Source organism: Anolis carolinensis, chromosome 3, assembly GCF_035594765.1.
Source record: "Anolis carolinensis isolate JA03-04 chromosome 3, rAnoCar3.1.pri, whole genome shotgun sequence".
In the NCBI taxonomy this organism is placed as follows: domain Eukaryota; kingdom Metazoa; phylum Chordata; class Lepidosauria; order Squamata; family Dactyloidae; genus Anolis; species Anolis carolinensis.
The window spans coordinates 268,897,212-268,921,177 of record NC_085843.1 but is presented as its reverse complement, the minus strand read 5'-3'; the positions used below and the strand labels follow the sequence as shown (position 1 = coordinate 268,921,177).

Genomic DNA, 23,966 nt, shown 5'->3' with positions numbered 1-23,966 from the left:
AACTAATAAAATACTTTTGGAAAATCAACGTGCTACACGGCAGAAAAAATGTATTTCTTGCCCAACAAGATGTGATGAGAATTGTAGTTCAATGCATCAGCAAAGTATGAGGGTGTTGAAAAATGTTTCACGTTCTTTAAAATTCCATTTCTGCAAAGGGAGTTTTTTTCCCCTTTCTGATTTTTGTTACATAAGAAATAAGTTTTACATTCATGTTATTTCTATGCCACTTTGCTAATGCAGTAAGTGTGCATATTATGTGAGGAATCTATTCCAGGGACCTATGTGTAATATGATTTTGCATATTATTATTATGTTTATGTTTATTTATACCCTACTTTTTTCTCCATAAAGGAGACTCAAATCTGGAACTCTATTTCTCTTACCTCAAATGAAGGATGTCTTCATCTTCCAGCCAAAGCATAACATAAAATCACACTGAAGGACTTAGAAATGGCTAGAGAAGTGTTATTTCTAGGTCTTCCAGAAGAATTTGACCACTGAAGCACACTGGAGGTGTGATTAGATGGTACTCAAAGCTCTTCGCATATAACAAACCACATTCAGTGAGCTCATCTAAGAACTTGAGCTACTGTAACAAGCTTTCAAACAACATAAGAATCAAGTTTGCCAGCCAAGTATGGTATGCACAGAACATGAGTAGGAGGAACTATAGTGGAATTCCAAACAAACAAACAAAAATATGTATTCATTTTTTTAAATTGTATTCATTTTTTAAAAAAAAAACTACAAAATAGAACAGACTACTTGGTTCACTCAATAGTAATTTTTGTCAGGAGTGACTTGAGTAACTACAAGTAGCTTCTGGTGTGAGAGAATTGGCCATCTGCAAGGACGTTGGACAGGGCACACCCAGATATTTTGATGATTTTACCATACTTGTGGGAGGCTTCTGTCATGTCCCCACATGGAGCTGGAGCTGATAAAGGGAGGTCATCCACACTCTTCCCGGGTTGGATTCGAACCTGCCGGGCTGTGGTGCAGGCTGGTGAGCAGCCTGCTGCAATAAATCACTCTGACCATGAGGTCATGACTTCGAGGCCAGCCTGTGGTGGGGTGAGCACCCGTCAATTAAAAAATAAAAAATAGCCCCTGCTTGTTGCTGACCTAGCAACCCGAAAGATAGTTGCATCTATCAAGTAGGAAATAAGGTACCAATTATAAAGTGGGGAGGCAAATTTAACTAATTTACGACGTTGGAATGAGGAAGTACCATCACAGTGGATGATGAAGCAGCTGCTCCCCCCTATGGCCAGAATCGAACATCCCCTCAGGAGAAGGTTAAATTGCCTCTGCGTCTGTCACTGTCTCGGTTCGATGTGTTTATGGGCATTGAATGTTTGCCCTATATGTATATAATGTGATCCGCCCTGAGTCCCTTTCAGGGTGAGAAGGGCGGAATATAAATACTGTAAATAAATAAATAAACCTTCAGGTCAGCAACCCAACCTTCAAGTCATCAGTCCTGCCAGCACAAGGGTTTAACCCACTGAACCATAGTAATAAGAATGATGATAATTATAAAAATAATAAATAACCCACATTATATTCAGAATCACCAGTATCCCAACATTAAAGAGTTGTAACAATAACTGAGTGAAAATGCAAACCAAAAGAGAAAATATATTGATTGGCACAATGAGAAGAAAGTAAACTAGTAATTTCAACCTTTATTTCTCTATATTGTACAGTATTTCTTTTAAAGATGAAAAGCATCATCAGTACTCATTGGATCTCACTGAATTGGCATCCGATTAGATAAAGTTCCACATCAATAGTGCATGTCAGATTACAAATTAATCAGAACGCAGGGGGAAAGAAAAGAGAAATCAAAGTACATTTAGCACAACAAAAACTGTACAAAACAAAGTAGAGAGGGCGGGTTGTGGGAATTGGCCCCCCCGCACATGTACTGAAGGCTATGTACAAGTGTTCTGTTATTTATCTTGTAATTAGAAACTCTTGGCTTTGTCTCCTTCATACTGATGCATTTAAACAAAAAAAAATACTGTTACTAAAATGATCAAGTTCCTTACAGTTTTTGTTCTTTTTTCAAACAAAGGAAAAAAAGATAACCCCTAATTTCATGGAAAAGAAAACATTTGTACAGACAGAAAAGTACAGCATCTTCCTTTCCCTGTCTTCGTAACTTAGTCAAAAAAGATGGCCTTGATGTGATAGGAGAGATGTGAACTTACAAAAAGGAAAAGAAAGGAGCAGAAGGTGGAAGAAAGAGACATGGAGGAGGAAAAGGAGAAAACAAGGGACAGAAAAGATAGAGAAGAGAGGGAAGGAGAATGAAAGACACACAGAGAGAGAGAATGGAGAAGGGAAAGGGAGGAACCAGGCTTAATGTTTCAATATTATTATGAGCATTGAGTGACGAATGGACCTGATTTATTTATGTTACAGGTTTCTATTAAAGCAAACATGTGACATTTATACTTTTAAAAATCTCAATCTGTTTCTAAATCTTCTGCAAGGCATGTGCCCAACTTGTGTGCGAAGATACAAGCCAATGCAAGAACCCCCCTCCCGCAAAAAACGAGACACAATTCCCCCCTCCACCCGTTTCAAAAACATTTTATGAATATGTAAGGAAGTCTCCGGATCCTTTATACGTGGGCGCTTTTCGCATGGGTGGGCGAGCTGGATCCTGAGGCATAGTACCGGTTCTCACCGAACGACTGAGCGTCTCCTGAGCAGCAAACGATGATGCAGCCACCAAGGAGGGCGAGAGCAGCTCCGATCCATCCTGTGTACAACGAGTATCCAAAGCTCATGATCGTGGTTTCGCGGTGAGCGCTCACTGGGAACCAAATGGTAGCCACAATGCCACACAAACCTGAGGAAACATGGTTTTGCGAAAGGTCATTGTTGGGCAGGCAGCACAGGATTCCATATTAACGTCCATTCCCAAATTTGGACATCATAACAGCCAACAGAGAAGAAAGTATCTATGGGCAAAATTCATGACATGGGGCCGGGCTGTGGCGCAGGCTGTTGAGCAACCAGCTGCAGCCAGCTGCAAAGAATTACTCTGACCAGGAGGTCATGAGTTTGAGGCTAGCTCGGAGCCCCGTGTTTGTCTTGTCTTTGTTCTATGTTAAGGCATTGAATGTTTGCCTTATATGTGTAATGTGATCCGCCCTGAGTCCCCTTCGGGGTGAGAAGGGCTGAATATAAATACTGTAAATAAATAAATAAATAAATACTTAGCTTTCTCTTAGCAACTTTATTGGGATGTACCAACAGGATCTGAATTCAGCCAATTCTCTAATAAGAAGTACAAAACAGTTTTCCCAACTGCTTACACCTTTTGATATTTTATATTACAGTAGAGTCTCACTTAGCCAACATAAACAGGCCGGCAGAACGTTGGATAAGCGAATATGTTGGATAATAAGGAGAGATTAAGGAGAAGCCTATTAGACATCAAATTAGGTTATGATTTTACAAATTAAGCACCAAAACATCATGTTATACAACAAATTTGACAGAAAAAGTAGTTCAATAGGCAGTAATGCTACGTAGTAATTACTATATTTACAAATTGAGCACCAAAATATCACGATGTATTGAAAATATTGACTACAAAAATGCATTGGATAATCCAGAACGTTGGATAAGCGGATGTTGGATAAGTGAGACTCTACTGTATATGTGAAGTCTGAGGAACCACTGCAGATGTTACTGACCTTCAATTCCACCTCACCATTGTCTGGGCTGGCTGGTGGTGGAGCTTATTTGTAATCTATTACGTTGTTAATATCATTCCCTTATTACAATTAGTGTCCATAGGTCTTTGAAAGAGATAAAGACTACAAAGGTAAATCCACTCTGGGAATTGAACTTTGAAAGAGGACCTTAATACCCTAAAGGCACCAGATCCTGTATGATCTTGCATGCTAAGCAAGAATCTTAGATGGGAGACCACCAATGAATGCCAGCTACTGCAAGCTATATTTCAGAGGACGGAAATAGCAAAACCATCTCGAAGTATTCTTTGGCTAAGAAAACCCTACGAAATTAATAGTGTCACCATAAGGCAACAAGCAAACTTTAATGTACATAAGTCCAAGCTGCTAGACCCTATCCCCAAAGGAGTTCAGTTCTTTTAACAGGGCTTTTAAAATCTTCACTAAAATATAAAGTAGATTCACTGTTAAAAATTGCTAGTGAAAGAGAAGCCACCAAGTTAGTTGCTTTCTTATTTCTTTTCCCAGTAACCTAACATTCAGAGTTTGTGGATCCATGGAAGTTGGAAGTTAGAAGCTGATGAACTGAACTGGAGGGAAGGAGTGCTGGTCCTGGCTCATTTTCTTAACTCAGTGGTTCTCAACCTGGTGTCCCCAGATGTTTTTGGCCTACAAGTCCCAGAAATCCCAGCCAGTTTACCAGCTGTTAGTATTTCTGGGAGCTGAAGGCCAGAAACATCTGGAGACCCCAGGTTGAGAACCACTGTCTTAACTGATCATTATTTGTGAAAATATTTCCCCTTTGCCAGGACTGAACCTCCTTAATAATCAATTCAAGCTCACCAGAGAAAACCATGGGAAGAATAAAATTGTCCTATTTCCACTCTCTGCAGGTCATTCATAATATTTTCAATCTTTCTATATCCTTTTCCCATAATGATACTTGGAATTGTGTCCCCATTTGGACAGAAAATCTCTCTACTGTTAGACCTCTGTGAGTAACTTTGCTGGAAAGGCCTCTTCAGGTGAAACTTACAACAGACTCAAAATTGGATATTAACAATAGTTTGAAAGCTAAACAAACTTAGTTGGGAAAGCCACTCCAACAAAAACAATAAGACTTATTTCAAAGAAAATCTGTATGGGATTGGAACCATAATATACAATGTTACATTTACATCAGGAGAAGAAAGAAAGTAAATCTGGATCCACTTATCATCCACTGTAGATGACCAAGGATATCTGACTCCTAATTGTTGAACAAAAGGAGCAACAAAAAGATCTCAATTACTAAATTGTATTCCTGTAATGAAAAATAAGTGCAGTTCATTTCTCATGTGGCATTCAGAACAAATTCCTGGAGTCTGAAGCCCCTTCTACACTGCTATATAATTCATATTATCAAAGCAGATAATCCACATTATCTGCTTTGAACTGGATTATATGAGTCTACACTGCCATATAATCCAGTAAAAGGAAGATCATCTGGGTTTTATATGACAGTGTAGAAAGGGCCTAACATCTGTTATTTTAAGTGGATGCTTTATGTAGCAGGTTTTGGTGGGTTCAACTTGGGGCTCTAATAAAAATACAAAAGAGAACCTGCATATTCGACATTTGCTCACTCTGATTTCATTTGATGTTTCATCAACTCCTAAAAAACCAGCACATTGCATTCCTGATAAAGGGCCATTCAGTTTCTGCTTAAAGTCTTCTAACCAATGAGAGGCCTTCAGCTTCCATGGCAGTCTGTAGGTGCATCCACACTGTAGAATCTACACAATTTAGCATCACTTTAACTTGTGGTTTTTACAAAGTCTTTAAATGTCTATGCCAAAGAGTGATGGTGCTTTACCAAACTACAAACCTCTATGTCTTAGTTATTTTTCAAGAATCTATTATGCTGAGCTTGTAAATGCTACTTGGTGGGGCCACAGCTACCAAAATCCCCAAAACAGCATAGTCATGCTGGCTGTTAGTACAGGTATTGTAATCCAAAAAAAAAAAATTAAAGGTCTAAACTTCAGGCAGCTGATACCAAATTGAAATATGCTTTGTGCCTTCTAAACACATCTCATTATCTTTTTCGTGGTAACAACACTGTCCCTGAATATATATATATTTTTAAAAACTAATACAGTAGAGTCTCACTTATCCAACGTTCTGGATTATCCAACACAGAGAATATATGGTACCTTTATTATTTTTCTCTATTATTATTGGCATTATTACATTTATTATTTTTCTCTATTATTATTGGCATTATTACATTTATTATTTTTCTTTATTATTGTTACTACTACAGTAGAGTCTCACTTATCCAACACTCACTTATCCAACGTTCTGGATTATCCAACGCATTTTTGTAATCAATGTTTTCAATGCTTTGTGATATTTTGGTACTAAATTCGTAAATACAGTAATCACCACATAGCATTAATGTGTTATGAACTACTTTTTCTGTCAAATTTGTTGTATAACATGATGTTTTGGTGCTTAATTTGTAAAATCATAACCTAATTTAATGTTTAATAGGCTTTTTCTTAATCTCTCCTTATTATCCAACATATTCGCTTATCCAATGTTCTGCCGGCCCGTTTATGTTGGATAAGTGAGACTCTACTGTAGTAGAAAGCAAAACCATCCTCATTCTTTTCCAAAGTTTTTCCCATTATTTCTGAAAAGGTTAATCTCAGTTGTGCACAATGTTCTAGAACTGAAACATCTCTCATGTAACAGTTCACAAAACTCTCTCTTAAAGTCTTCCTTGGCTTGCAAATAGAGTTTCAAATACGTTCATAACTCAATAAATCCACAGGTATCAAAGGCAACGAGGTTCTGGAAAGACAAAACCCTACAAACTGTTTTTCTAAAAAAGAAAGGAAGACAGGGGAATGAAAATGTTTCCACATCTGAGAACCATCAAATCGGCCAATATTTTATTTCCTGCAGGGGAGAACTGCACAGGATTCAGTCGCCGGAGATATTTGGGAATCAAAGAATAACAAAACCTTGGTAGGACCAACAATGTTCTTCCAGAGACCACAGGGAAAGATGTCTTAAGGCAGTATCAAAATGCTGTGGTTGCAAGAGGAAGGAAAACACAAGGGAAAGAAAACAGGGATGAAATGCATGGTTTAAAAGCAATAAACACATTTTGGAGCCTCCGGCCACGGAGAGAATGCAACTCAGAATGGCTATACCTTTTACAACGAGAGATTGGGTTGTGTAAGAGAAAAGTAAGTGGAGGATGCTTAATTCAGATATTTTGTGTGGCCTTCATTAAGATACAGGACATAAGCTATCCTTTCCACTCTCTGCTGGGCAGGAGAATTTATACACATTCAGTGAAGCATACTATCGAACAAGAGCACAACACATGGAGCTTTGTGACAACATTTTGCAGTGACTGGAGGGTTTCTGTTCAGATTTTCAGCTCTTTCGGTTTTTTATTTTTATGTTGTTGATTTTTATGAGATGGAGTTGACATTAATGAAGCATATGCACACATCACATACCTTCAAATGGACTTATATTTTTGGTTGCTCCATTTTCCTAACTCCAGATTCACATTACAAGAGCCTATGTATATTCAGGTATGCTTACGTAGGCTATACATACAGTATTTTACACAATGTTTGATCATGAGTAGACAGCAGTACCAGGGCTAGTGTGCCAAACGTCAATTCTCCCCTCCAATCATTTATCATATCTGGATGACAGAGTTTAAGAAAAATTCTTCTTCTTTTGGATGACAGTGAAGGACAACGGTATGCAACATCATCTCTCAATATGAAAGACTCATTTTTCCTGAGACATTCACTGTTCCCCAGGTAAATGATCCAAAGAGAACCTAATTGAGAAAATGAATTTCTAGCATAAGGTTTTATGGACTGTACGGCCCTTCATCACAGGTTTGAAGCTGATGAAGTGGCCTGTAGTCCATGAAACCCTGCGATAGAAATTTCTTTTCCCTAGTTAATATAAAGTCTGCTGCTGGATTCATTTATTTCATGGCATGGTATAACAGACAAATGGTGCATCTATCTACACTGTGGGCTTGATGAAGTTTGACACCACTTGAACTGCAATGGCTCAATGCTATGGAATCCTGGTAGTTGTAGTTTAGTGAGGAACCAACACTTTTTGGCAAATAATGCCAGAATTCTTCATTCTAACACAGCTACCTCTTTGAATACTTCTGGGCAATGACCTTTATCCATAACATTGGATATGCTTCTACTGTGAGGATTTAGCTTGGATTTGTTGTTAACTACCATCACATTGACTTCAACTTTGGATGAGATCTCCAAGTTACACTATCCTCAACTGGCCGGGTGAGGCCTTGCAGACTCAAGGATGTGGCTTCCTTGATTGAGTATTCATTTATCATGTGGTTTTCTTCTTTTTGTCCTCCCTTTTACCTTACTAAGCATTCCTGTCTTTTATAGGGAGTCATGTCTTCTCATGATTTGTCCAAAGTATGACAGTCTCCGTTTAGTCATCTTAACTTCTAAAGAGAGTTAAGGTTAGATTTGCTTCAGGACTCATTTGTTTGTCTTTTTAGAAACTTCTGGTATCTGTAAGACTCTTCTCCAGCACCATGCTTCAAATGAGTTAAATTTCTTCCTATCAATTTTCTTCATTGTCCAGCATTCACATCCATACAAATTATATTTGGAAATATAATTCGTATGGACAATACTAACTTTTATATTCAGTGATATATCTTGACACTTCAGGATCTTGTCTAGTTCCTTCATGGCTACCCTTCCAAGTCTTAGGGTGCATCTACACCGTAGAATGAATGCAATGTGACACAATTTAACTGCCATGGCTCAATGTTATGGCATTCTTGGACTTATAGTTTGGTGAGGCACCAGAACTCTTTTGGAAAGAAGGCTAAAGATCTTGTAAAATTAAGTTTCCCTCCATCTTTACAACACCCTTTTAAATTTTAAAGGTGAAGATATGGTGTTTTTATTGGGTGTCTTCAAGTAATCTCTGACTTATGGCCACCTTAACCCTATCATGGGTTTTTCTAGGGCTAAAAGTGTGTGACTTGCCCATGGTTGGTTACCCATTAGGTTTCTATGGCCAAGCAAACATTAAATCCTGGTGTCTACAATTGTAATCCATGCTGGCTCTTGTTAACAGAAGACCTTGTATTAAATAAAATGGAACGGTTTTGCTGGAATTGGCAACCTTGGCCCATTCTTGGGCAATTGTTTCTTCCAAGCCTGCAGCACACCACACATCCTATGCGACACTATTAATTTTTCATGGCACCCTAAACAGCACTGCCCACCAAAATATTAGAGGTAAACTACAATTAATCCTTTAAAATATACAGAAACACTTGTTTGCTTTGGAGGGACCTATATTCACTCTGCAGGCCACCTTTTAAGCTGTAAAACAAAGAATATCCTCCAAGGTATTCCCTTAGATATATTGCTTGGCTTGGCTTGTTTGCACAATTACAAATGCAAGATACTTCAAAAAGCAAGTCCACCTTCTAACAGTTTCAGGTTGAATGCAAAGGGCAAACGATGAGACAGAATCACTCTCAGCATGGCAGCAAAATTGCTCCCACTGACTGATTTATTATGGGTTATCAAAATACCAGATTCCCCCCTGCCAAAGGAGGGAAACACATATTTCCAAGTCAATTATACAGGAACAGTTACCAGCTATTCGGCATAGTTGATGTATATGTTTCATGGGGAGACAGACTCTGAAAACAAATCATCATCAGTTGCAAAAGTGCTTTTTAAAGTGTGAAGGAGAATCCACTGTTTCACGACCTTAAAGCAATGGTGTCAGATACAAAAGAATATATTGGTCTCAGTAGAAAACACAATGCTTGCATAGGAGCAAAAACTGAAAAAAACTGGGGTTTTTAACTATTAGGACTACACCGCAGCATGCTGGGAGTTGTGGTCCAAAAAGGTGATTCTTTTGAGCAGTGAAAGGTAGATATTATTATAGCTCCATACCTTAGATGACATTTTTTTAGAGGTTTAGTCGCTCAGCTTCTGTAGCTAAACGGAATAAGACACAGAGGACCTCTGCGTGAGACTTGGCAATTTCTGGCAGAGTAGGCAATGCTGGACAAAAATTGGTACTGGATATAAAGCAACATGCTCTATTACTTATTAATATTGCTGAAGTTGCAGTTCCATCTTGTCCTTCATATACTCTTGACAATGGCCAATATCCTACTAGATGTTGACTAGGAGGCTTCTAAAAAGACACTTGTAAACAGAAGCTGGATGGCCATCTGTTGGGGGTGCTTTGAATGCAATGTTCCTGCTTTTTGGCAGGGGATTGGACTGGATGCCCTCCAAGGTCTCTTCCAACCCTATGATTCTATTATTTTAGGACTAAAAACTAGAAAACCTTCAAGTGGTACAGAAGAGGGGATGGCAGCAGGTTCTGCATATAATTTCACTAGGTAGCAAGCAACTTCTGCTGAACTTTAAACAACCACGAAAGGAGCCCTTTCCAGTTTTCACTTGGCTTAACTGGCACAGCATGAATCTTTACAGTGAAGTTATGCTGGTAATCTGCTACTTTTCTCCCAGATGTGTAACCACATTGGGATGGCTCCAGGGAGCAATCCTGGAATCAATCCATGGTTCTTTGCAAGTGTGTGTGGCCAGAGAGGCTTTCTGAACATATATAGCTGTATTGGTTGCATCCACTTGGTGCTTAAGAATCTCATCACCCTAGACATGGAGCCACTTTAAATCCAGTTTCTGCCTCCTGCAGAATTCTGGGGCTTGTAGTTTAGAAAGGGGTCTTTAAACTGGTCAACCAGGCAGGTCCTGGGTCTCACTAAACTACAAGCCCCAGAATTCTCCAAAGTGATACTATAAATCCTTTTAAAATCTCACCAGTGGAGAATCTACGAAAACCTTCTTGTTTCTAAAAATCTCTAGGTCTTCCAGCTCATGACTTATCAAGAGAAGATTTTCCATGTTCTGGTGTGCTGAGGCTCTTAGTCCAAACGAGGAAGGAGTTGCTGAAAACTATCTCCAAAGTGATACTATAAAGCCTTTTAAAATCTCACCAGTGGAGAATCTACAAAACCTTCTTCTCTCTAAAAATCTCTAGGTCTTCCAGCATCATGAGTTATCAAGAGACGACCCATGAAAAACAAAATCTGCAAAAATTTAGTCTGCAAATGTGGAGAACTAACTATGCATTTTAAAAGGAATTTCCCAAGATTTGCTTCATTCCGAAGTCCCTTTCTGCTAAACATAATGAGAAAAGAGGCTGCCATTTTTGTCCGGTGCCTCCATTGCTATCGGCGGTGGCTTTACTGCCTGTATTTGGTGTGCAAATGGCAGACAGTCCGGAGTCTCTCTGCTGCAGCTGGACACGTCTCTGCCTCCGCTGTGCTTAGTGTCCACTACAATAAAGCATGATGTCATTGCTGGCTAACACTGGGAGAGAGCTGACCCCGGGGCCGGGCAGCACAAAGAGGCCAGTCTGCTCTCGGCCATCCCCCGCCTCCCCCTCAGCTAAACAAACGGGTGAAAACAAGACACCAAGGCCTGTTGTGTGGCCAGATGAGGAGGCCTCAAGAATATGCAGGTGGCAGTTAAAAAGACTGTAACTCTCATTGTTATCAGGCTGATACTGACTGGGTCTTCTTCAGGGAGAAAAGACACTGAACTGGGAATTGCTCCAGATCCACAGGAGGGTACCACCCACCCACACCACCCACTCACGACTGAGAGGAAGAGAAGGGCACACGGGGACATGACTCTCTCGCCACAGTTTCACATCAGCAAGGTCCACAGCTGTGCACCAGCCAAAGAACAGTAGCCGCTACCCATATAAGGCAAGACCTTCACTGCAGACCATGTCCAAAACCTTGGTGCCTTCCGCATGGCCATGCTGGCTGAAAATGGTGGGATTTGTTATCCAACCTATCTGAAGACTGTCCAGTTGGAAAAGCTGATGAAAATCCCCCCATTTTGGCACAGCCTACCTTAACTAAAGACCCTAAGGGTGGCAGCAAATCTCATCTAATCTAAACTTGTGGTTAGTACTTGGATGGGAGACCACAAATGAATACCAGGTGCTGTAGGCTATATTTCAGAGGAAAGAACTAGCAAATCAGACAGACCCTAACTGAGTGCCGTGCTAATAAACTGGATGAAAGCTCTCATCATCACATGACTATTGGTCAGGCTGGGTGGAGTTAGTAGAATCTGTAGTCCACAGCTACTGGATGGTACCAAATTGGAAAATAATTCCTCAATATAATCTATATTCCATTTTTAAAAAATGCAATGCTGAAGAGGTGGCTTCAACCCCATTTCCAGAGGGCAGTTCCTCATGGAAGACTCTTTTCTCCCCATATCGTTAATATGTCTGTTGTTGATCCTGGTGGTGGTGGTGGTTATTGTTATTATTATTATTATTATTATTATTATTATTATTATTATTATTATTATTAGGGAAAATCTGAGATGCTATTCATTTAGCATCAGAATTTAAAACACATTTTAAACAGGCCTGCCCAGCCAGTTTTAATCACAAATTTTAAACTTGTGTCTTATGTTTAATCTTTGCTCAGTGTATTTAATATGCATTTGTATAACTATGTTTGAATATGTATATTTTATAGAATGTTTTCGGATGATTATGTGTTTTTTAGTGATGCTGTAACCCACCTCAGTGACAAGAAGAGGCAGGTAAGCATTATTATTATTATTATTATTATTATTATTATTATTATTATTATTTATTGCAAAGATAGGAATTATCTGGCCCTCCAGAAGTTGTTGGAGTGCAGCTTCCAGCATTCTTTGGCATTCACTGTTGGCTAGGGCAACTGGGAGGCTTTCCAGATGTAGTTTGAGTGCAGCTCCCAGTATTCTTCATCACTGACTCTCTTGACAAGGGCAGCTGAGATTTGCAGCCCAACAAGACCTGGGGGATGCACCTTGCTTTTGGCAAGTTAAATTGGCATTTTAAATTGGTTTCTTACCCACGAGGATCAGCAGGATTCCTCCCAGTTGAGACCGCCTGTATTTGGCCACTCCAGGTTCATGACCAATCCGAATGCAAGGCAGAACTGTCACCAGAAGTAAAACAGCTGGGAGTCCCAAAACAGCAGCTGCAATCATCAGGGCCCGGCATGCCTGGACATATCCTGTAAAAAGAGGGACAATTAGGGCTAATGCAACCTACCTCAACTTGGCATCCTACTGGTGGGCTAGACACTCATAATCCCAAACCAGTGAGATCCCAGGAGTTTTGGTGGCTAAGGATGATGAGCATTTTAACCTCATCCATCTCAAAGGTGCTAGGTTGATGGAGATGAACTTGTAAAATGATAGGCAAAGGTAGCCCACACTGGATGAATTCTAAGTTAGAGACTAGTAAGAATTCAAATGCTGCAGGTATTGGAATTTAGTGGCGTATTTCCCCTAAACATAGATATTCTAAATATTGCTGCCATTAACAACTATGATGGGGCTGCCCCACCTCACGAAATGTCCAGGGCAATGCCTAACCATTTTGGATGCAGTATAGGTTGTGGCTTTCACATCAGTGAGATAGTGAGTCTGATTTGGTTTTCCATCCAAATTTTAGAAAGAACTATCCAGAGAGCTGAAACCTATCTCCCAAATAATTTCAGCACCTTGGACAGATCCTCTGGAATTTACATTAGAACACAGAGCGGATTCACTGCCATATTGGCCTGGAACCTACCAGCTGCCACTGGCAGGGGAGACAGAGCCCATCACAAAAGCTGTCTGTTCATCCAAGGGGTACATTTTTCAAACACAATAATCTTGCTCCCTTGTCATTCTGGCAACCGGCTGGAAAGCAACAACACCCGCTAGGACATTTGTTGTTGCTGTTGTTGTCCCTAGTTGGTTGGCAGCACCTCGCTAGTTCTAGGCACTGGGTGTCTATTGTTAAAACAATGAAATTGCCCTATGAATAGAAATGAAAGGCCCAGTGTAGTGTAGAGGTTACAATGTTGGATTCAGAGTAAGCAGATCTGGGTTTGAACCCCCAGTCAGTCCAAAGGTTTACTGAGTTAACTTGAGCCTGTAGGTGACATACCTCATAGGACGGTTGTGAGGATTAAATTATTTTCAGTTTGCACATTTTTATACTTATGACTCTATTTTAATACATTGTGATGGGACATTGCAAAACTTTAATGAAACTATCTTTTGAAGGTTTTAAAAAGTTGACCTCTGTATCTATATCCCATCCTTTGTACAGGATCCCAAGATAGACATAGAAAACTGCCATTGTTTCCCATAATTCAAGTGTAGGCAACTATGGCTGGGCTAGGGCCCAATTTTTCATACCCTCCAACTTTTCAAAGATGACAGTGAGGGCACTTGAGACTGGTCAAGAGGACAAGAAGTATCAATGAGGAAGAATACACAAGCCAGCTGAGGCTGACATAGTTTGCTTTGGCCTGAGACTATAAGGAAGGACTAGACTCTGTCTCTCTTTTGCTCTTCCCCAGCTGAATTAATGGTGTAAAACTATGGTACTTTTTCATTTTGAATTCAGTTTGCAGGAACTGGGAGTAAACTGAGGACAAAGACAGAAATGGAAGTCAGAAAAAGAAACTGGGACTTTGTAATAACAGCTGAAAAAAATGAATTCAGACTTTGTCCCTTCCAAATCAAGTCCACTGGAGAGTATGATTTTTCACATCCTCTTATAGGCTGCCGTGCCCCAAACTCATCACCAAATCCAATCTGGAAGTGACCTGGAGTCAGTTCCTAATTATATTTCCACGTTTCTGGTGGTTTTCGAATGGGGAGGGGTTCTGAAAGAAAACTGTTGATCTGAAATGGTTCTTGGAGCAGCCGTTCCACATTTTGAGGTGATTTTTGCTACTACCAAAAAAGTACATGAAAGTTGTGAGGATGTGATGGGGCTGGGGCAAAGCTGAGGGTAGGTCTTGTTGTGAGAAGGTCACACATGCCTTGGAAGTGTGGACAGACAAATTTCCCTCTCCCTGTGGTCCAGTGGGTGGTTTTCCCTGGTGGAATGATGGTGGTGCAATTCTCCCTTTGCAGTCACCTGTGCTCCTAAAATCTTCTCAAGAAGGCTGGAGGAACCACAGGGCTGGGAATGACAGCCTAGGCCAGATTAAGGTCAATGTAGCAGTGGCTATGGCAGCCTAGGCCAGATTAAGGCCTTGGAGCAGTTCTAAAGAGAGGGGTGGTGGTATGTGTGTATATTTGAGCGTTTCCAGGAATGCAGAATACAAAAGATAAAAGCAGTAAAAATGCATCTATGAACCCATTTTCTTCCCTGCTGCGTCAGTGACATTAATAGCCTGAGCATGCATTGTTTTTTTCCCCTCAATTAATATTTACATAACACAAAAATACTGATAACAGGAACACGGGATCATTCAGAAAGTAACTGAGAACTACTTCTTTGTAGTGATGGGTCTGGATTATTTGGACTGACTGAATCATTGCTAATATGTCTCTTGCTGTAGAGGGAAAAGTTGTGGTTCTTTTTCTATCATCTGGAATGTATTGGATGCAATTTTGTTGAAGGTAAAGAGAGGATTAGACATGATATCTAGGTTCAGATATGCTGCCACTGGGGAGAAACAGCACGAGAAGACTATTGCCTTTGGACTCAGCGTATGAATCTGAGGTCCTTTCATATTACGCAGTTGCAGCACTTTAGTTCCACTTTGACTATATTGGCAACATCTATGGAATCCTAGTGTTTGTAGTTTAGTGAGGCACTAGAGTTCTGTGGCTGAGAATTTGAAATATTCATCCCAAACTGCAAATCTCAGGATTCCACAGGACATTGCCATGGCAATCAAAGTGGAATCATAAAGCTAAGGTTGTGTTGTGTGAAAATGCCTTGTTGGCCAGGGTGAGAAACAATCTCACCAGAGACAGTGAGTCTATTCCTATGTTCTCATGAAGACTGTGCTCATATGCACACACATGGGAGCTAACACAGAAGCATGTGTAGCCCTCCATATATTGTTGGATTGTAGTTCCCTTCAGCCCTGGTGGTTAGCATAGCCAAAGATGGGAGGTTATGGCATTGTAATCTAACAATGGTTTGAGAGCCATGCAAGTCCTAACACCACTTCAACACAAGGATAACTAGGTATGTTTAGCTGGGAGAAAATTGAACTGTTGTATAATAATCATCTCTAAATATCTGAAGGAATGTCATGTAGTTGGAGTGAGCCTGTTTTCTCCTGGGATATGAACAAATGCGTTCAAATTCCAAGAAGAGAGGATTCCATTTAAACATGAACAACTTTTTGATAGTAAGAACTGTTCAACAGTGGAATACACTTCCTCGGTGGATGAAGATTAGAACATTACAAAGAGCGAATGGCTATAATTTGGCAGTGCTATACTCGTATATGTCCATATGGTAGGGAGTTGGACTAGATCAATGGTTCTCAACCTGTGGGTCCCCAGGTGATCTGGCTTACAACTCCCAGAAATTCCAGCCAGTTTACCAGCTGTTAGGATTTCTGGGAGTTGAAGGCCAAAACATCTGGGGACCCACAGGTTGAGAATCACTGGACTAGATGGTCTTTTCAGTACCTTCCGACTCGATTAAGGGATTGCCTAATCTGCACAAATCTAGAATATTCCATTATTCTAAAATGGCAATGTGTCCTACTTACAGTTATCTGGTTCAAGAGCTATTTGATCAAAGTCCTGTTTAAAGACAGGGGACCATAAAAAGGGAGAGCCGCAGTTGGGCTTGATCTTCTAGCCCATGGTGAAATAACAACTAGGCCTCAATGCCATTACTAAACTCAGCTTGAATAGATCCACTGAATCAATGAGAACTTCACAGATCAAATTTTCATTGATTCACTGGGTTTGGTTTAGTTGAGGAGTAGCAAAAGTGTGTAGGCCTTAACTGAAAAACTGGACAGCATGTCCATAGGTCTCTTGGTGACAGTTTTTCCCACTGATGTGAGATGTATTTCTCCATAAATCTTAATAAATTTGTATCTATGCTTTGCTTAAATAAATCTTAATACATCCGGCTAGGAATATCCAAATCTCCTTTCACTCAGAAGTTAATTCTCAAGCTGATTCAACTACAGCTGTAGGGGTAAAATTTGAAGCGCAGGCCTTTAAGAGGGCTATAACATCCACACAGAGATTTCTGTGAGGATGGCTTTGTTGATCTCAAAGCATTTCTTGTACTTTTCAGCTCAATCAGAAAGAAGTCTTTTTTAAACTTTGCAACTGTTCTGATTGGAAGGGACAACCCTAATTAATTCTCTGATGTCCCACTTTTCCAGCTGTTTTTAAAATGTCCCAGTTTCACTCTCACCTATGCACTTTCCTCCCTGACTAACATTTATTAGTGCAAAAGGATTTAAAGAGCCAAAGTCATTATCACGCAACTCAGCAGTGAAAGAACCAGCATGTATATAGATGTGAGTATTGCACAAAGGATTCTGGAGAACCATGGAGACCTTGAACAAGCCTTAGAGGAACATAAGGATAATCCCACTCTGATCAAATATTGCCAGGAAAACCCCATGATAGATTCGTGTGAGGGTCACCATGAGCTTTGGGGGAAGAGAAGAAACAAAAGCTTGCCCTTCCCAGTAGGTTCAGGTAAAAGCAAAGTGCTGCAGCCTAGCATGTCAATAATAACTTTAAACACACTGGGTTTGTTTGGGGTTTTTTTTACCATGCACATCCCAGGTTTTATCTGTGAAATGTTGGATGGAGTGCTGTTATTGTTACATACCAGTACCTGGGATTTAGTGGCATTGTGCATCTATACCTAGTGATTGCATATTAACAGAGCTTTAGTAAGTAACTCTTTTTGGGTGCATCTACACTGTAGAACAAATGCAGTTTGACACCACTTTAAATGCCGTGGCTCAATGCTATCCAATCCTAGGATTTGTAGTTTGTTGAGGCAGAGAAAGCTAAAGATCTTGTAAAATTACAACTCCGATTATTCCTTAGCATTAAGTCATTGCAACTAAAGTGGTGTTAAACTGCATTAATTCTATAGTTTAGGTTCACCCTTGAACTGCAGATCCCAGAAACTTCGCACTCAATGTGATTACTTGCTAGTTATTCATTAGTAGCAAGCCCCTAATAAAACATCTCTACCACGAATTTCTTCTAGGTTTTTTTGATACTCTTGTAAAGCCATTTAAGCAGTGACCAGCACCACCACCTTGTGGCAGGCACTTCCATGAATCAGTCTTGTTACAATAACTGTAAAGTTTCTGCTATATCACTGAAGGTATCTCCAAAGTCCCAAATCAAATCTCTTGTCGAGAAAGAACTTACAAAGCACCCTTAAGCAAGTAATAATACAATAAAGGGAAGAGCAGCATAGGTTAATCTTGCAAAGATATTTTAAGGATCACTGCACACACATGGGAGCTAACAATGATCCTAATTTATCTAAGTACATGATCTTACATTACTTTATATGTTTTAGCTATTTTAAATTGCCTCTTGCCTGCATCCTACCTAGAAATCTTACACTATGGGTCAAAATACAAATACTTTAATAAACAAAGCAAATACTGAGATAATATGCCCCCTGTACGTAAGAAAGAGATGGCTCAGAAGATATGTGCAGAAATACAAAATATTCATGCAGGAAAAAATCAGGTGATTGTTGTATGCCTTTGACTTGTTTCTGACCCATGGTGATCCTAATACAGATCTATCATGTAGTTGTCTGAAGCTGAGAGTATGTAACTCTCCCAGTGTCATCCAGTGGCCAAACAGAGAACTAGATCCTGGTTTCCAAAGTTGTAGTACAATGCTCAAACCTTTATACAAAACACTCTAATGAGGACTTGGAGTGCTTACTGGCCATGGAATACCATAAAAAAGATGGTTGAAAAGGGAATGGGATGGAATATCCAGGAATAGGGCATAACTGTCTAAAACCTTGATCAGAAGTGTTTCGCACTGCAACATTTCATTATAGGTCCCAATAGTTAGTAGAAACAATAACACTAATTGTTATCCTTTTTTCCTGGATTTTAATTATAGTTATTAGAATAATAATAATAATAATAATAATAATAATCTTTATTTATATCCCGCCACCGGGGACTCGGGGCGGCTTACATGGGGCCATGCCCAAAACAATACAATGTAAACAGCATATAAAAAAAAAAACAGCACAGCACAGCACACTTCTTGGAGGAAATGAGGTATAATAAAGTTCAGCAATACATGTCTAGAGTATAACCTAAACATGAAGGTTGTGTGTGTGTGTGTGTGTGTGTGTGTATGTATGTGTATATGTGTGTGTGTGTGTGTGTGTGTGTATACACACACACACACAGTAGAGTCTCACTTATCCAACATAAATGGGCCGGCAGAACATTGGATAAGTGAATATGTTGGATAATAAGGAGGGATTAAGGAAAAGCCTATTAAACATCAAATTAGGTTATGATTTTACAAATTAAGCACCAAAATATCATGTTATACAACAAATTTGACAGAAAAAGTAGTTCAATATGTAGTAATGCTATGTGGTAATTACTGTGTTTCTGAATTTAGCACCAAAATATTACAATGTGTTGAAAACACTAAGTACAAAAATATTGACTACTAAAAGGCAGACTGCGTTGGATAATCCAGAAAGTTGGATAAGCGAATGTTGGATAAGTGAGACTCTACTGTGTGTGTGTGTGTGTGTGTGTGTGTGTGTGTGTATATATATACACACACACACACACACACACACACACACACACATACATATATATATCCATAATGGTCCTAAAACGTGTATTCTCAGACTGTGTTCTAAGTATCTAATATTAGGAACTATACCACTCAAACTATCGAGCAAGTTGGAATAGCAGAACTCAAACAAAGAGTTTGGAAAAATTAGTTCTTAGAATCCCCGAGACTCCAGAGATGCTGGGAGTTGTCTCTGTTAAAAGAAACTTTCTCCAATGTTACTGCTTATATAGGCTTTTACCACATATTGCTTGTACTTTTTTATCTTTAATCTCACTACATCACAGTGGTATAGACCCTTTTTGAGTAAAGACCATAGGGTCAACAGTGGAGTACATGCTTTGCACACAAAACTTCCCGGTTCAGTTTCTGACCTCTCCAACTAGGGATGAGAATGATGCCAGCATAAAACATTGGAGCACTGCAGCCGCTCAGTGCAACCAATACTGAGCTGGATGCATGAGGACCAACATCCTAAGGCATTATTAATCCTATTTGACAGGTGGTGAACTGAGGCTGAGGGACTGAGTGAGTGCTTGAGTGAGGGTATCCAGCTAAGATTTGGTCACTTATCTAATGTCCACCCAAAAACTTAGCATCATATCCCTGGAGCCAGTATAATCATGTAGGCTGGATGATATTGGTAATTCTAGTACAGAGTGCATGCTCTGATTGAAATCTGTGGCTATAGGCTTGATACATTCCACTGCAGAATATATTATTTGAATATTAAGCACACTGCTATCAGAGGAACTGAATCTCTCCTTGTGTCTCCTTCAGACTGAACTTCAAGATTGGAAATAAGCAGTTGATATTTCAGCCCAAACCATAATCTGCCCCATTGTGAGAAAGTTAAGCAGCATTCCTTCCCCCAAACAGTCAACACAGCCTACTTAATGGACAGATTTCAAAAAGCAAATCTTCACCAACAAAGACATAACCTTTGAAGCAAATTTGAACCCCAGCAATTTAAAACATAAATTAATTGGGAGATAGTTTTGAGCCAGTTTCCTCACAATCACTATCCCTGTACTCCCCCTCTCCTTTTTTATGTAAAATTGTGTAGAATTACATCTGTCTCTGTTCTCTCTCTCTTGATGTTCAAATACAGCTGGAATGTTCACTTTTTCTTTATCTTGACCCCTGCATCCAATTTTATAGGAGTTGTAAATATGCATGTAACTAAATATCGATTTTACTGTGCTAACATTGCTCCCCTTCCTTGCCCTTTCCTACAACCCCTCTGTTATTTTCCCAGTTCTTCAAGTACAACTAGGAATTCTTGAAGCACGAGAACTATAAGCTTCTTGGGGCAGAGCCTTGCTACTCTATAAAGTCCTGTTTATAAAAACAACCAACCAAAATTGTGCTGTCAGCTTAAATCTGCCCTCGGGGTCCAGGAGAGCCCTTTGGAGTTGCTGGATCTAAACTGGACAAAACCCACCCAAGAACCCATCATACCTGGTAATATGAGGATGTCCACCAGTGGCTTGCAGTGGTATAGCCCAGTAGCCATGACACAGTCTGCCCACAGTCCCTTGGATCCGAGTTCATCCATCTTTCGGCAAGTGGGGATGGTGTAGCCACAAGTCACCACCCAGTCATTGGTGGCCGTTGCTACGATCAAGCCAATCCAACCGACAAAGCTAGCCAAAAATCCGGTCATGTGCAAGCCCGCAACCATGTTTCACTCTCAAGAAGGAAAGCCAGACAGAGTGAAGGGGGAAAGATGCAATGTGTGTATGTGAGTATGCAAGAGAAGGAGCAACTAAGAATTGTTCAAGCTTCGAGAGTGAACAGCAACAAGAGATAAAGTCTGTGTTGGAGCTGGCAGCCAAGAGGGTTGGAGTTGGGCGTACTGATGTGCTGACTGGTACGGAGATGCCTCACACCAGTTCATTCAGCCTCTGGGAGGAGCCCTGTCCCACACAGGCAGAGGGGAGGTGTCGCAAAATGTGCCAAGATTTCTTCCCTCCCTCCCTCCTTCTCTTTCTCATTCCTTCTTTTCAATACCCCCTTCCACTAAACAAGAAGAGAAGAGAATGCAAAAGCAAGCTGGGTCTCCTCACGGTCACACGGCAAGGCCATATCCCAAGATGTAGTAGTCATGAGTTAAACCTTGAGCATACTTTTTGTAAGTAGATATGGTAAAATCTGTTTGCTTCACTGTCCTTTTTCATTCGACTTTTTAAAAACAGCCATAAGTTTTTTACATCCCAGATATGAAGAAAGTTGCAAACATTGCCAAATTCTTCCAACATGAATGAAAAGAAAATTCTCCCTCATCTGCATAGCAGATATATTCACGAAATAGTTATTGCAAGCACAGAAAACACTATATGTGCAACCTCACAGTAGAATTGATGCAGTTTGACCCCATGTTAACTACCAAGACTCAAGTTAAAGGAATATTGGGAGTTTGTAGTTTGGTGAGGCAGCAGCACTATTTGGCAGAGAAGGCTAAAGACTTTGTCAAACTCTTACTTGCATGATTCCCGATCATTGAGCTATGGCAGTTAAAGTGGGATCAAACTATATTAGTTTTCAGTGTAGATGCATTCTATGTTACATATAGGGGTGTATCCACTGGAGTGGGTGACAAAATGAGGAGATTGCCCAGCTCCAAATAAAAATCCTGCCTCCCAGTAAAACTTTCCTCCAGTCCCCCAAATTTCTAGCATGACAGGGAATGAGACATTGAACATTCATGCCTAGAATTCTCAACATGCACCATCCTCAGACTAGAATGATGGGTCTGCCAGTTTCAGTCTCTCTTACATTCTTCTTCACCCCCAGTCTCATGTTTTTTCCATCTCAAATATGAGTAAATCTGCACCTTTGGTAATTTTCTAATCAAAAACAAGAACTTAATTTTTGATTCAAGATCTGTGGTGCTCATGTGATCATCCAGTCTGTGTTATACTTGGCCACATGGAGTCCAATCAATTGATGTGATTGATGTACACCTTTCCAATGTATAGTGATCCTAAGATGACTCTAATACATTTTCTCTGCAAAACAGTGTGAGAGTAAGAGATGAATCGTCATTAGATGTACTTGGATTCTCTAAACAACAGCAACACCATACTTTTAAAAATGCCATACATTGTGGGATGAACATTGGTCAAAAAACCTTTGTAGAGCTTAACATTAACATTTATTTAAGGAGCACTGCAAACAAATAGGCCTGTATTGGCACTAGAATTAAAACTAGTAAAATGAGGCTGTTGTACTATAGATGCATCACAAGACAACATGACTCATTGTAAAGGACAATAATACTTAGTAAAATGGAAGGCACTATAAAAAGAGGGAAGCTATATCTCAAATAGATTAACTCAATAAAGGAGGCCATGGCCCTGAACTTGTGCTACACAAGAAGGGTTCTTGATGTCCTGAGGTCTTGAAAGTCTCTCATTCTCTCAGGTTGAACTTAACGTGACAGCACATAACAACCACATATAGTTGTCCATGAGAGCTGATGAGATATAGTGTCTTGGGTGCTGTATGGGACTAGAGGAGATGAGAGTTTGAATCCCCCATCTGGCCATGGAAACTCATTGTGTGACCTTGGGAAAGTCACACTCTCTCAGCCTCAGAGGAGGACAATGGGAAGCTCCCTCTAAACAAATTTTGCCAAGAACTCCCATGATAGGGTGACCTTAAGGACACCATAAGTCAGGAACAGGAGCCCCCGGTGGCGCAGTAGATTAAACAGCTGCAGTGCTGAACTTGCTGACCGAAAGGTCAGTGATTTGAATCTGGGGAGTGGGGTGAGCTCTCACTGTTAGCCCCAGCTTCTGTCATCCTAGAAGTTCTAACCATGCAAATGTGAGTTAGTAGATAAATAGGTACTGCTCTGGCAGGAAGGTTATGGTGCTCCATGTAGTCATACCGGCCACATGATCTTGGAAATGTTTACAGACAACGCCAACTCTTTGGCTTAGAAATTGAGATGAGCACCAAACCCCAGAGTCGGAGACCCTCCTTTCGCTCTCGCCTCCGTCACGTGCGCGGATAGTGGGGATGAGAGAGAGGACCTTCTCCGTGGTGGCTCCTTGCCTCTGGAACTCTCTCCCCAGGGAGATTAGACTGGTGCCCACCCTGTCCACTTTTCATAAAGACCTAAAAACATGGATGTTCCACTGTGTCTTTGTTTAAACAGTTCACGAGGAAATTTTGAAAAAACCCCAAAGCCATAACTTATTGTCTTGCTCCTGCACTTTTCCATTGTTCCCTACCCTATACTTATAGTGTTCTAAATGTTATTGCCTTTCTACTCCTAATTTATCATGTGGCTCCCGCACGTTATCCATCGGCCCTGTCCTTGCACCTGTATTGTACCAACCCCTGCCCACCCAAGTTTAGTATTGATTATTATATCAGGCTATTAGTTGTTTATTTAATGATTGTTTTATGTTGTTTTATGATGTTGCTTTTATAAATTTAACTGTATTATATTTTTAACTATGTTTGACTGGGCTTGTCCCCATGTAAG

At 40.1% G+C, this 23,966-nt stretch overlaps 1 protein-coding gene across 1 annotated transcript; it reads right to left on the bottom strand.

Moving 5' to 3' along the window:
* Positions 1-1,671: 1,671 nt before the first annotated feature.
* Positions 1,672-21,360, bottom strand: cldn11 (claudin 11). The gene is made up of 3 exons (XM_003218137.4): positions 20,930-21,360; positions 12,724-12,888; positions 1,672-2,866 (listed from the first exon to the last, which is right to left on the bottom strand). Exons 1-3 carry the CDS (start codon positions 21,150-21,152, stop codon positions 2,637-2,639), a joined length of 618 nt encoding a protein of 205 aa, XP_003218185.1. The 5' UTR covers positions 21,153-21,360; the 3' UTR covers positions 1,672-2,636.
* Between the last annotated feature and the right edge of the window lie 2,606 nt (positions 21,361-23,966).

What these genes read in the sequence shown, in the direction of transcription:
- cldn11 (XM_003218137.4), bottom strand. Translation starts at nt 21,152, where the DNA reads ATGGTTGCGGGCTTGCACATGACCGGATTTTTGGCTAGCTTTGTCGGT. An exon ending in GGACATCCTCATATTACCAG is followed by an intron (nt 12,889 to 20,929) that starts GTATGATGGGTT and finishes CTCTTTTTACAG; the next exon opens with GATATGTCCAGGCATGCCGG. An exon ending in AATCCTGCTGATCCTCGTGG is followed by an intron (nt 2,867 to 12,723) that starts GTAAGAAACCAA and finishes ATGTTTCCTCAG; the next exon opens with GTTTGTGTGGCATTGTGGCT.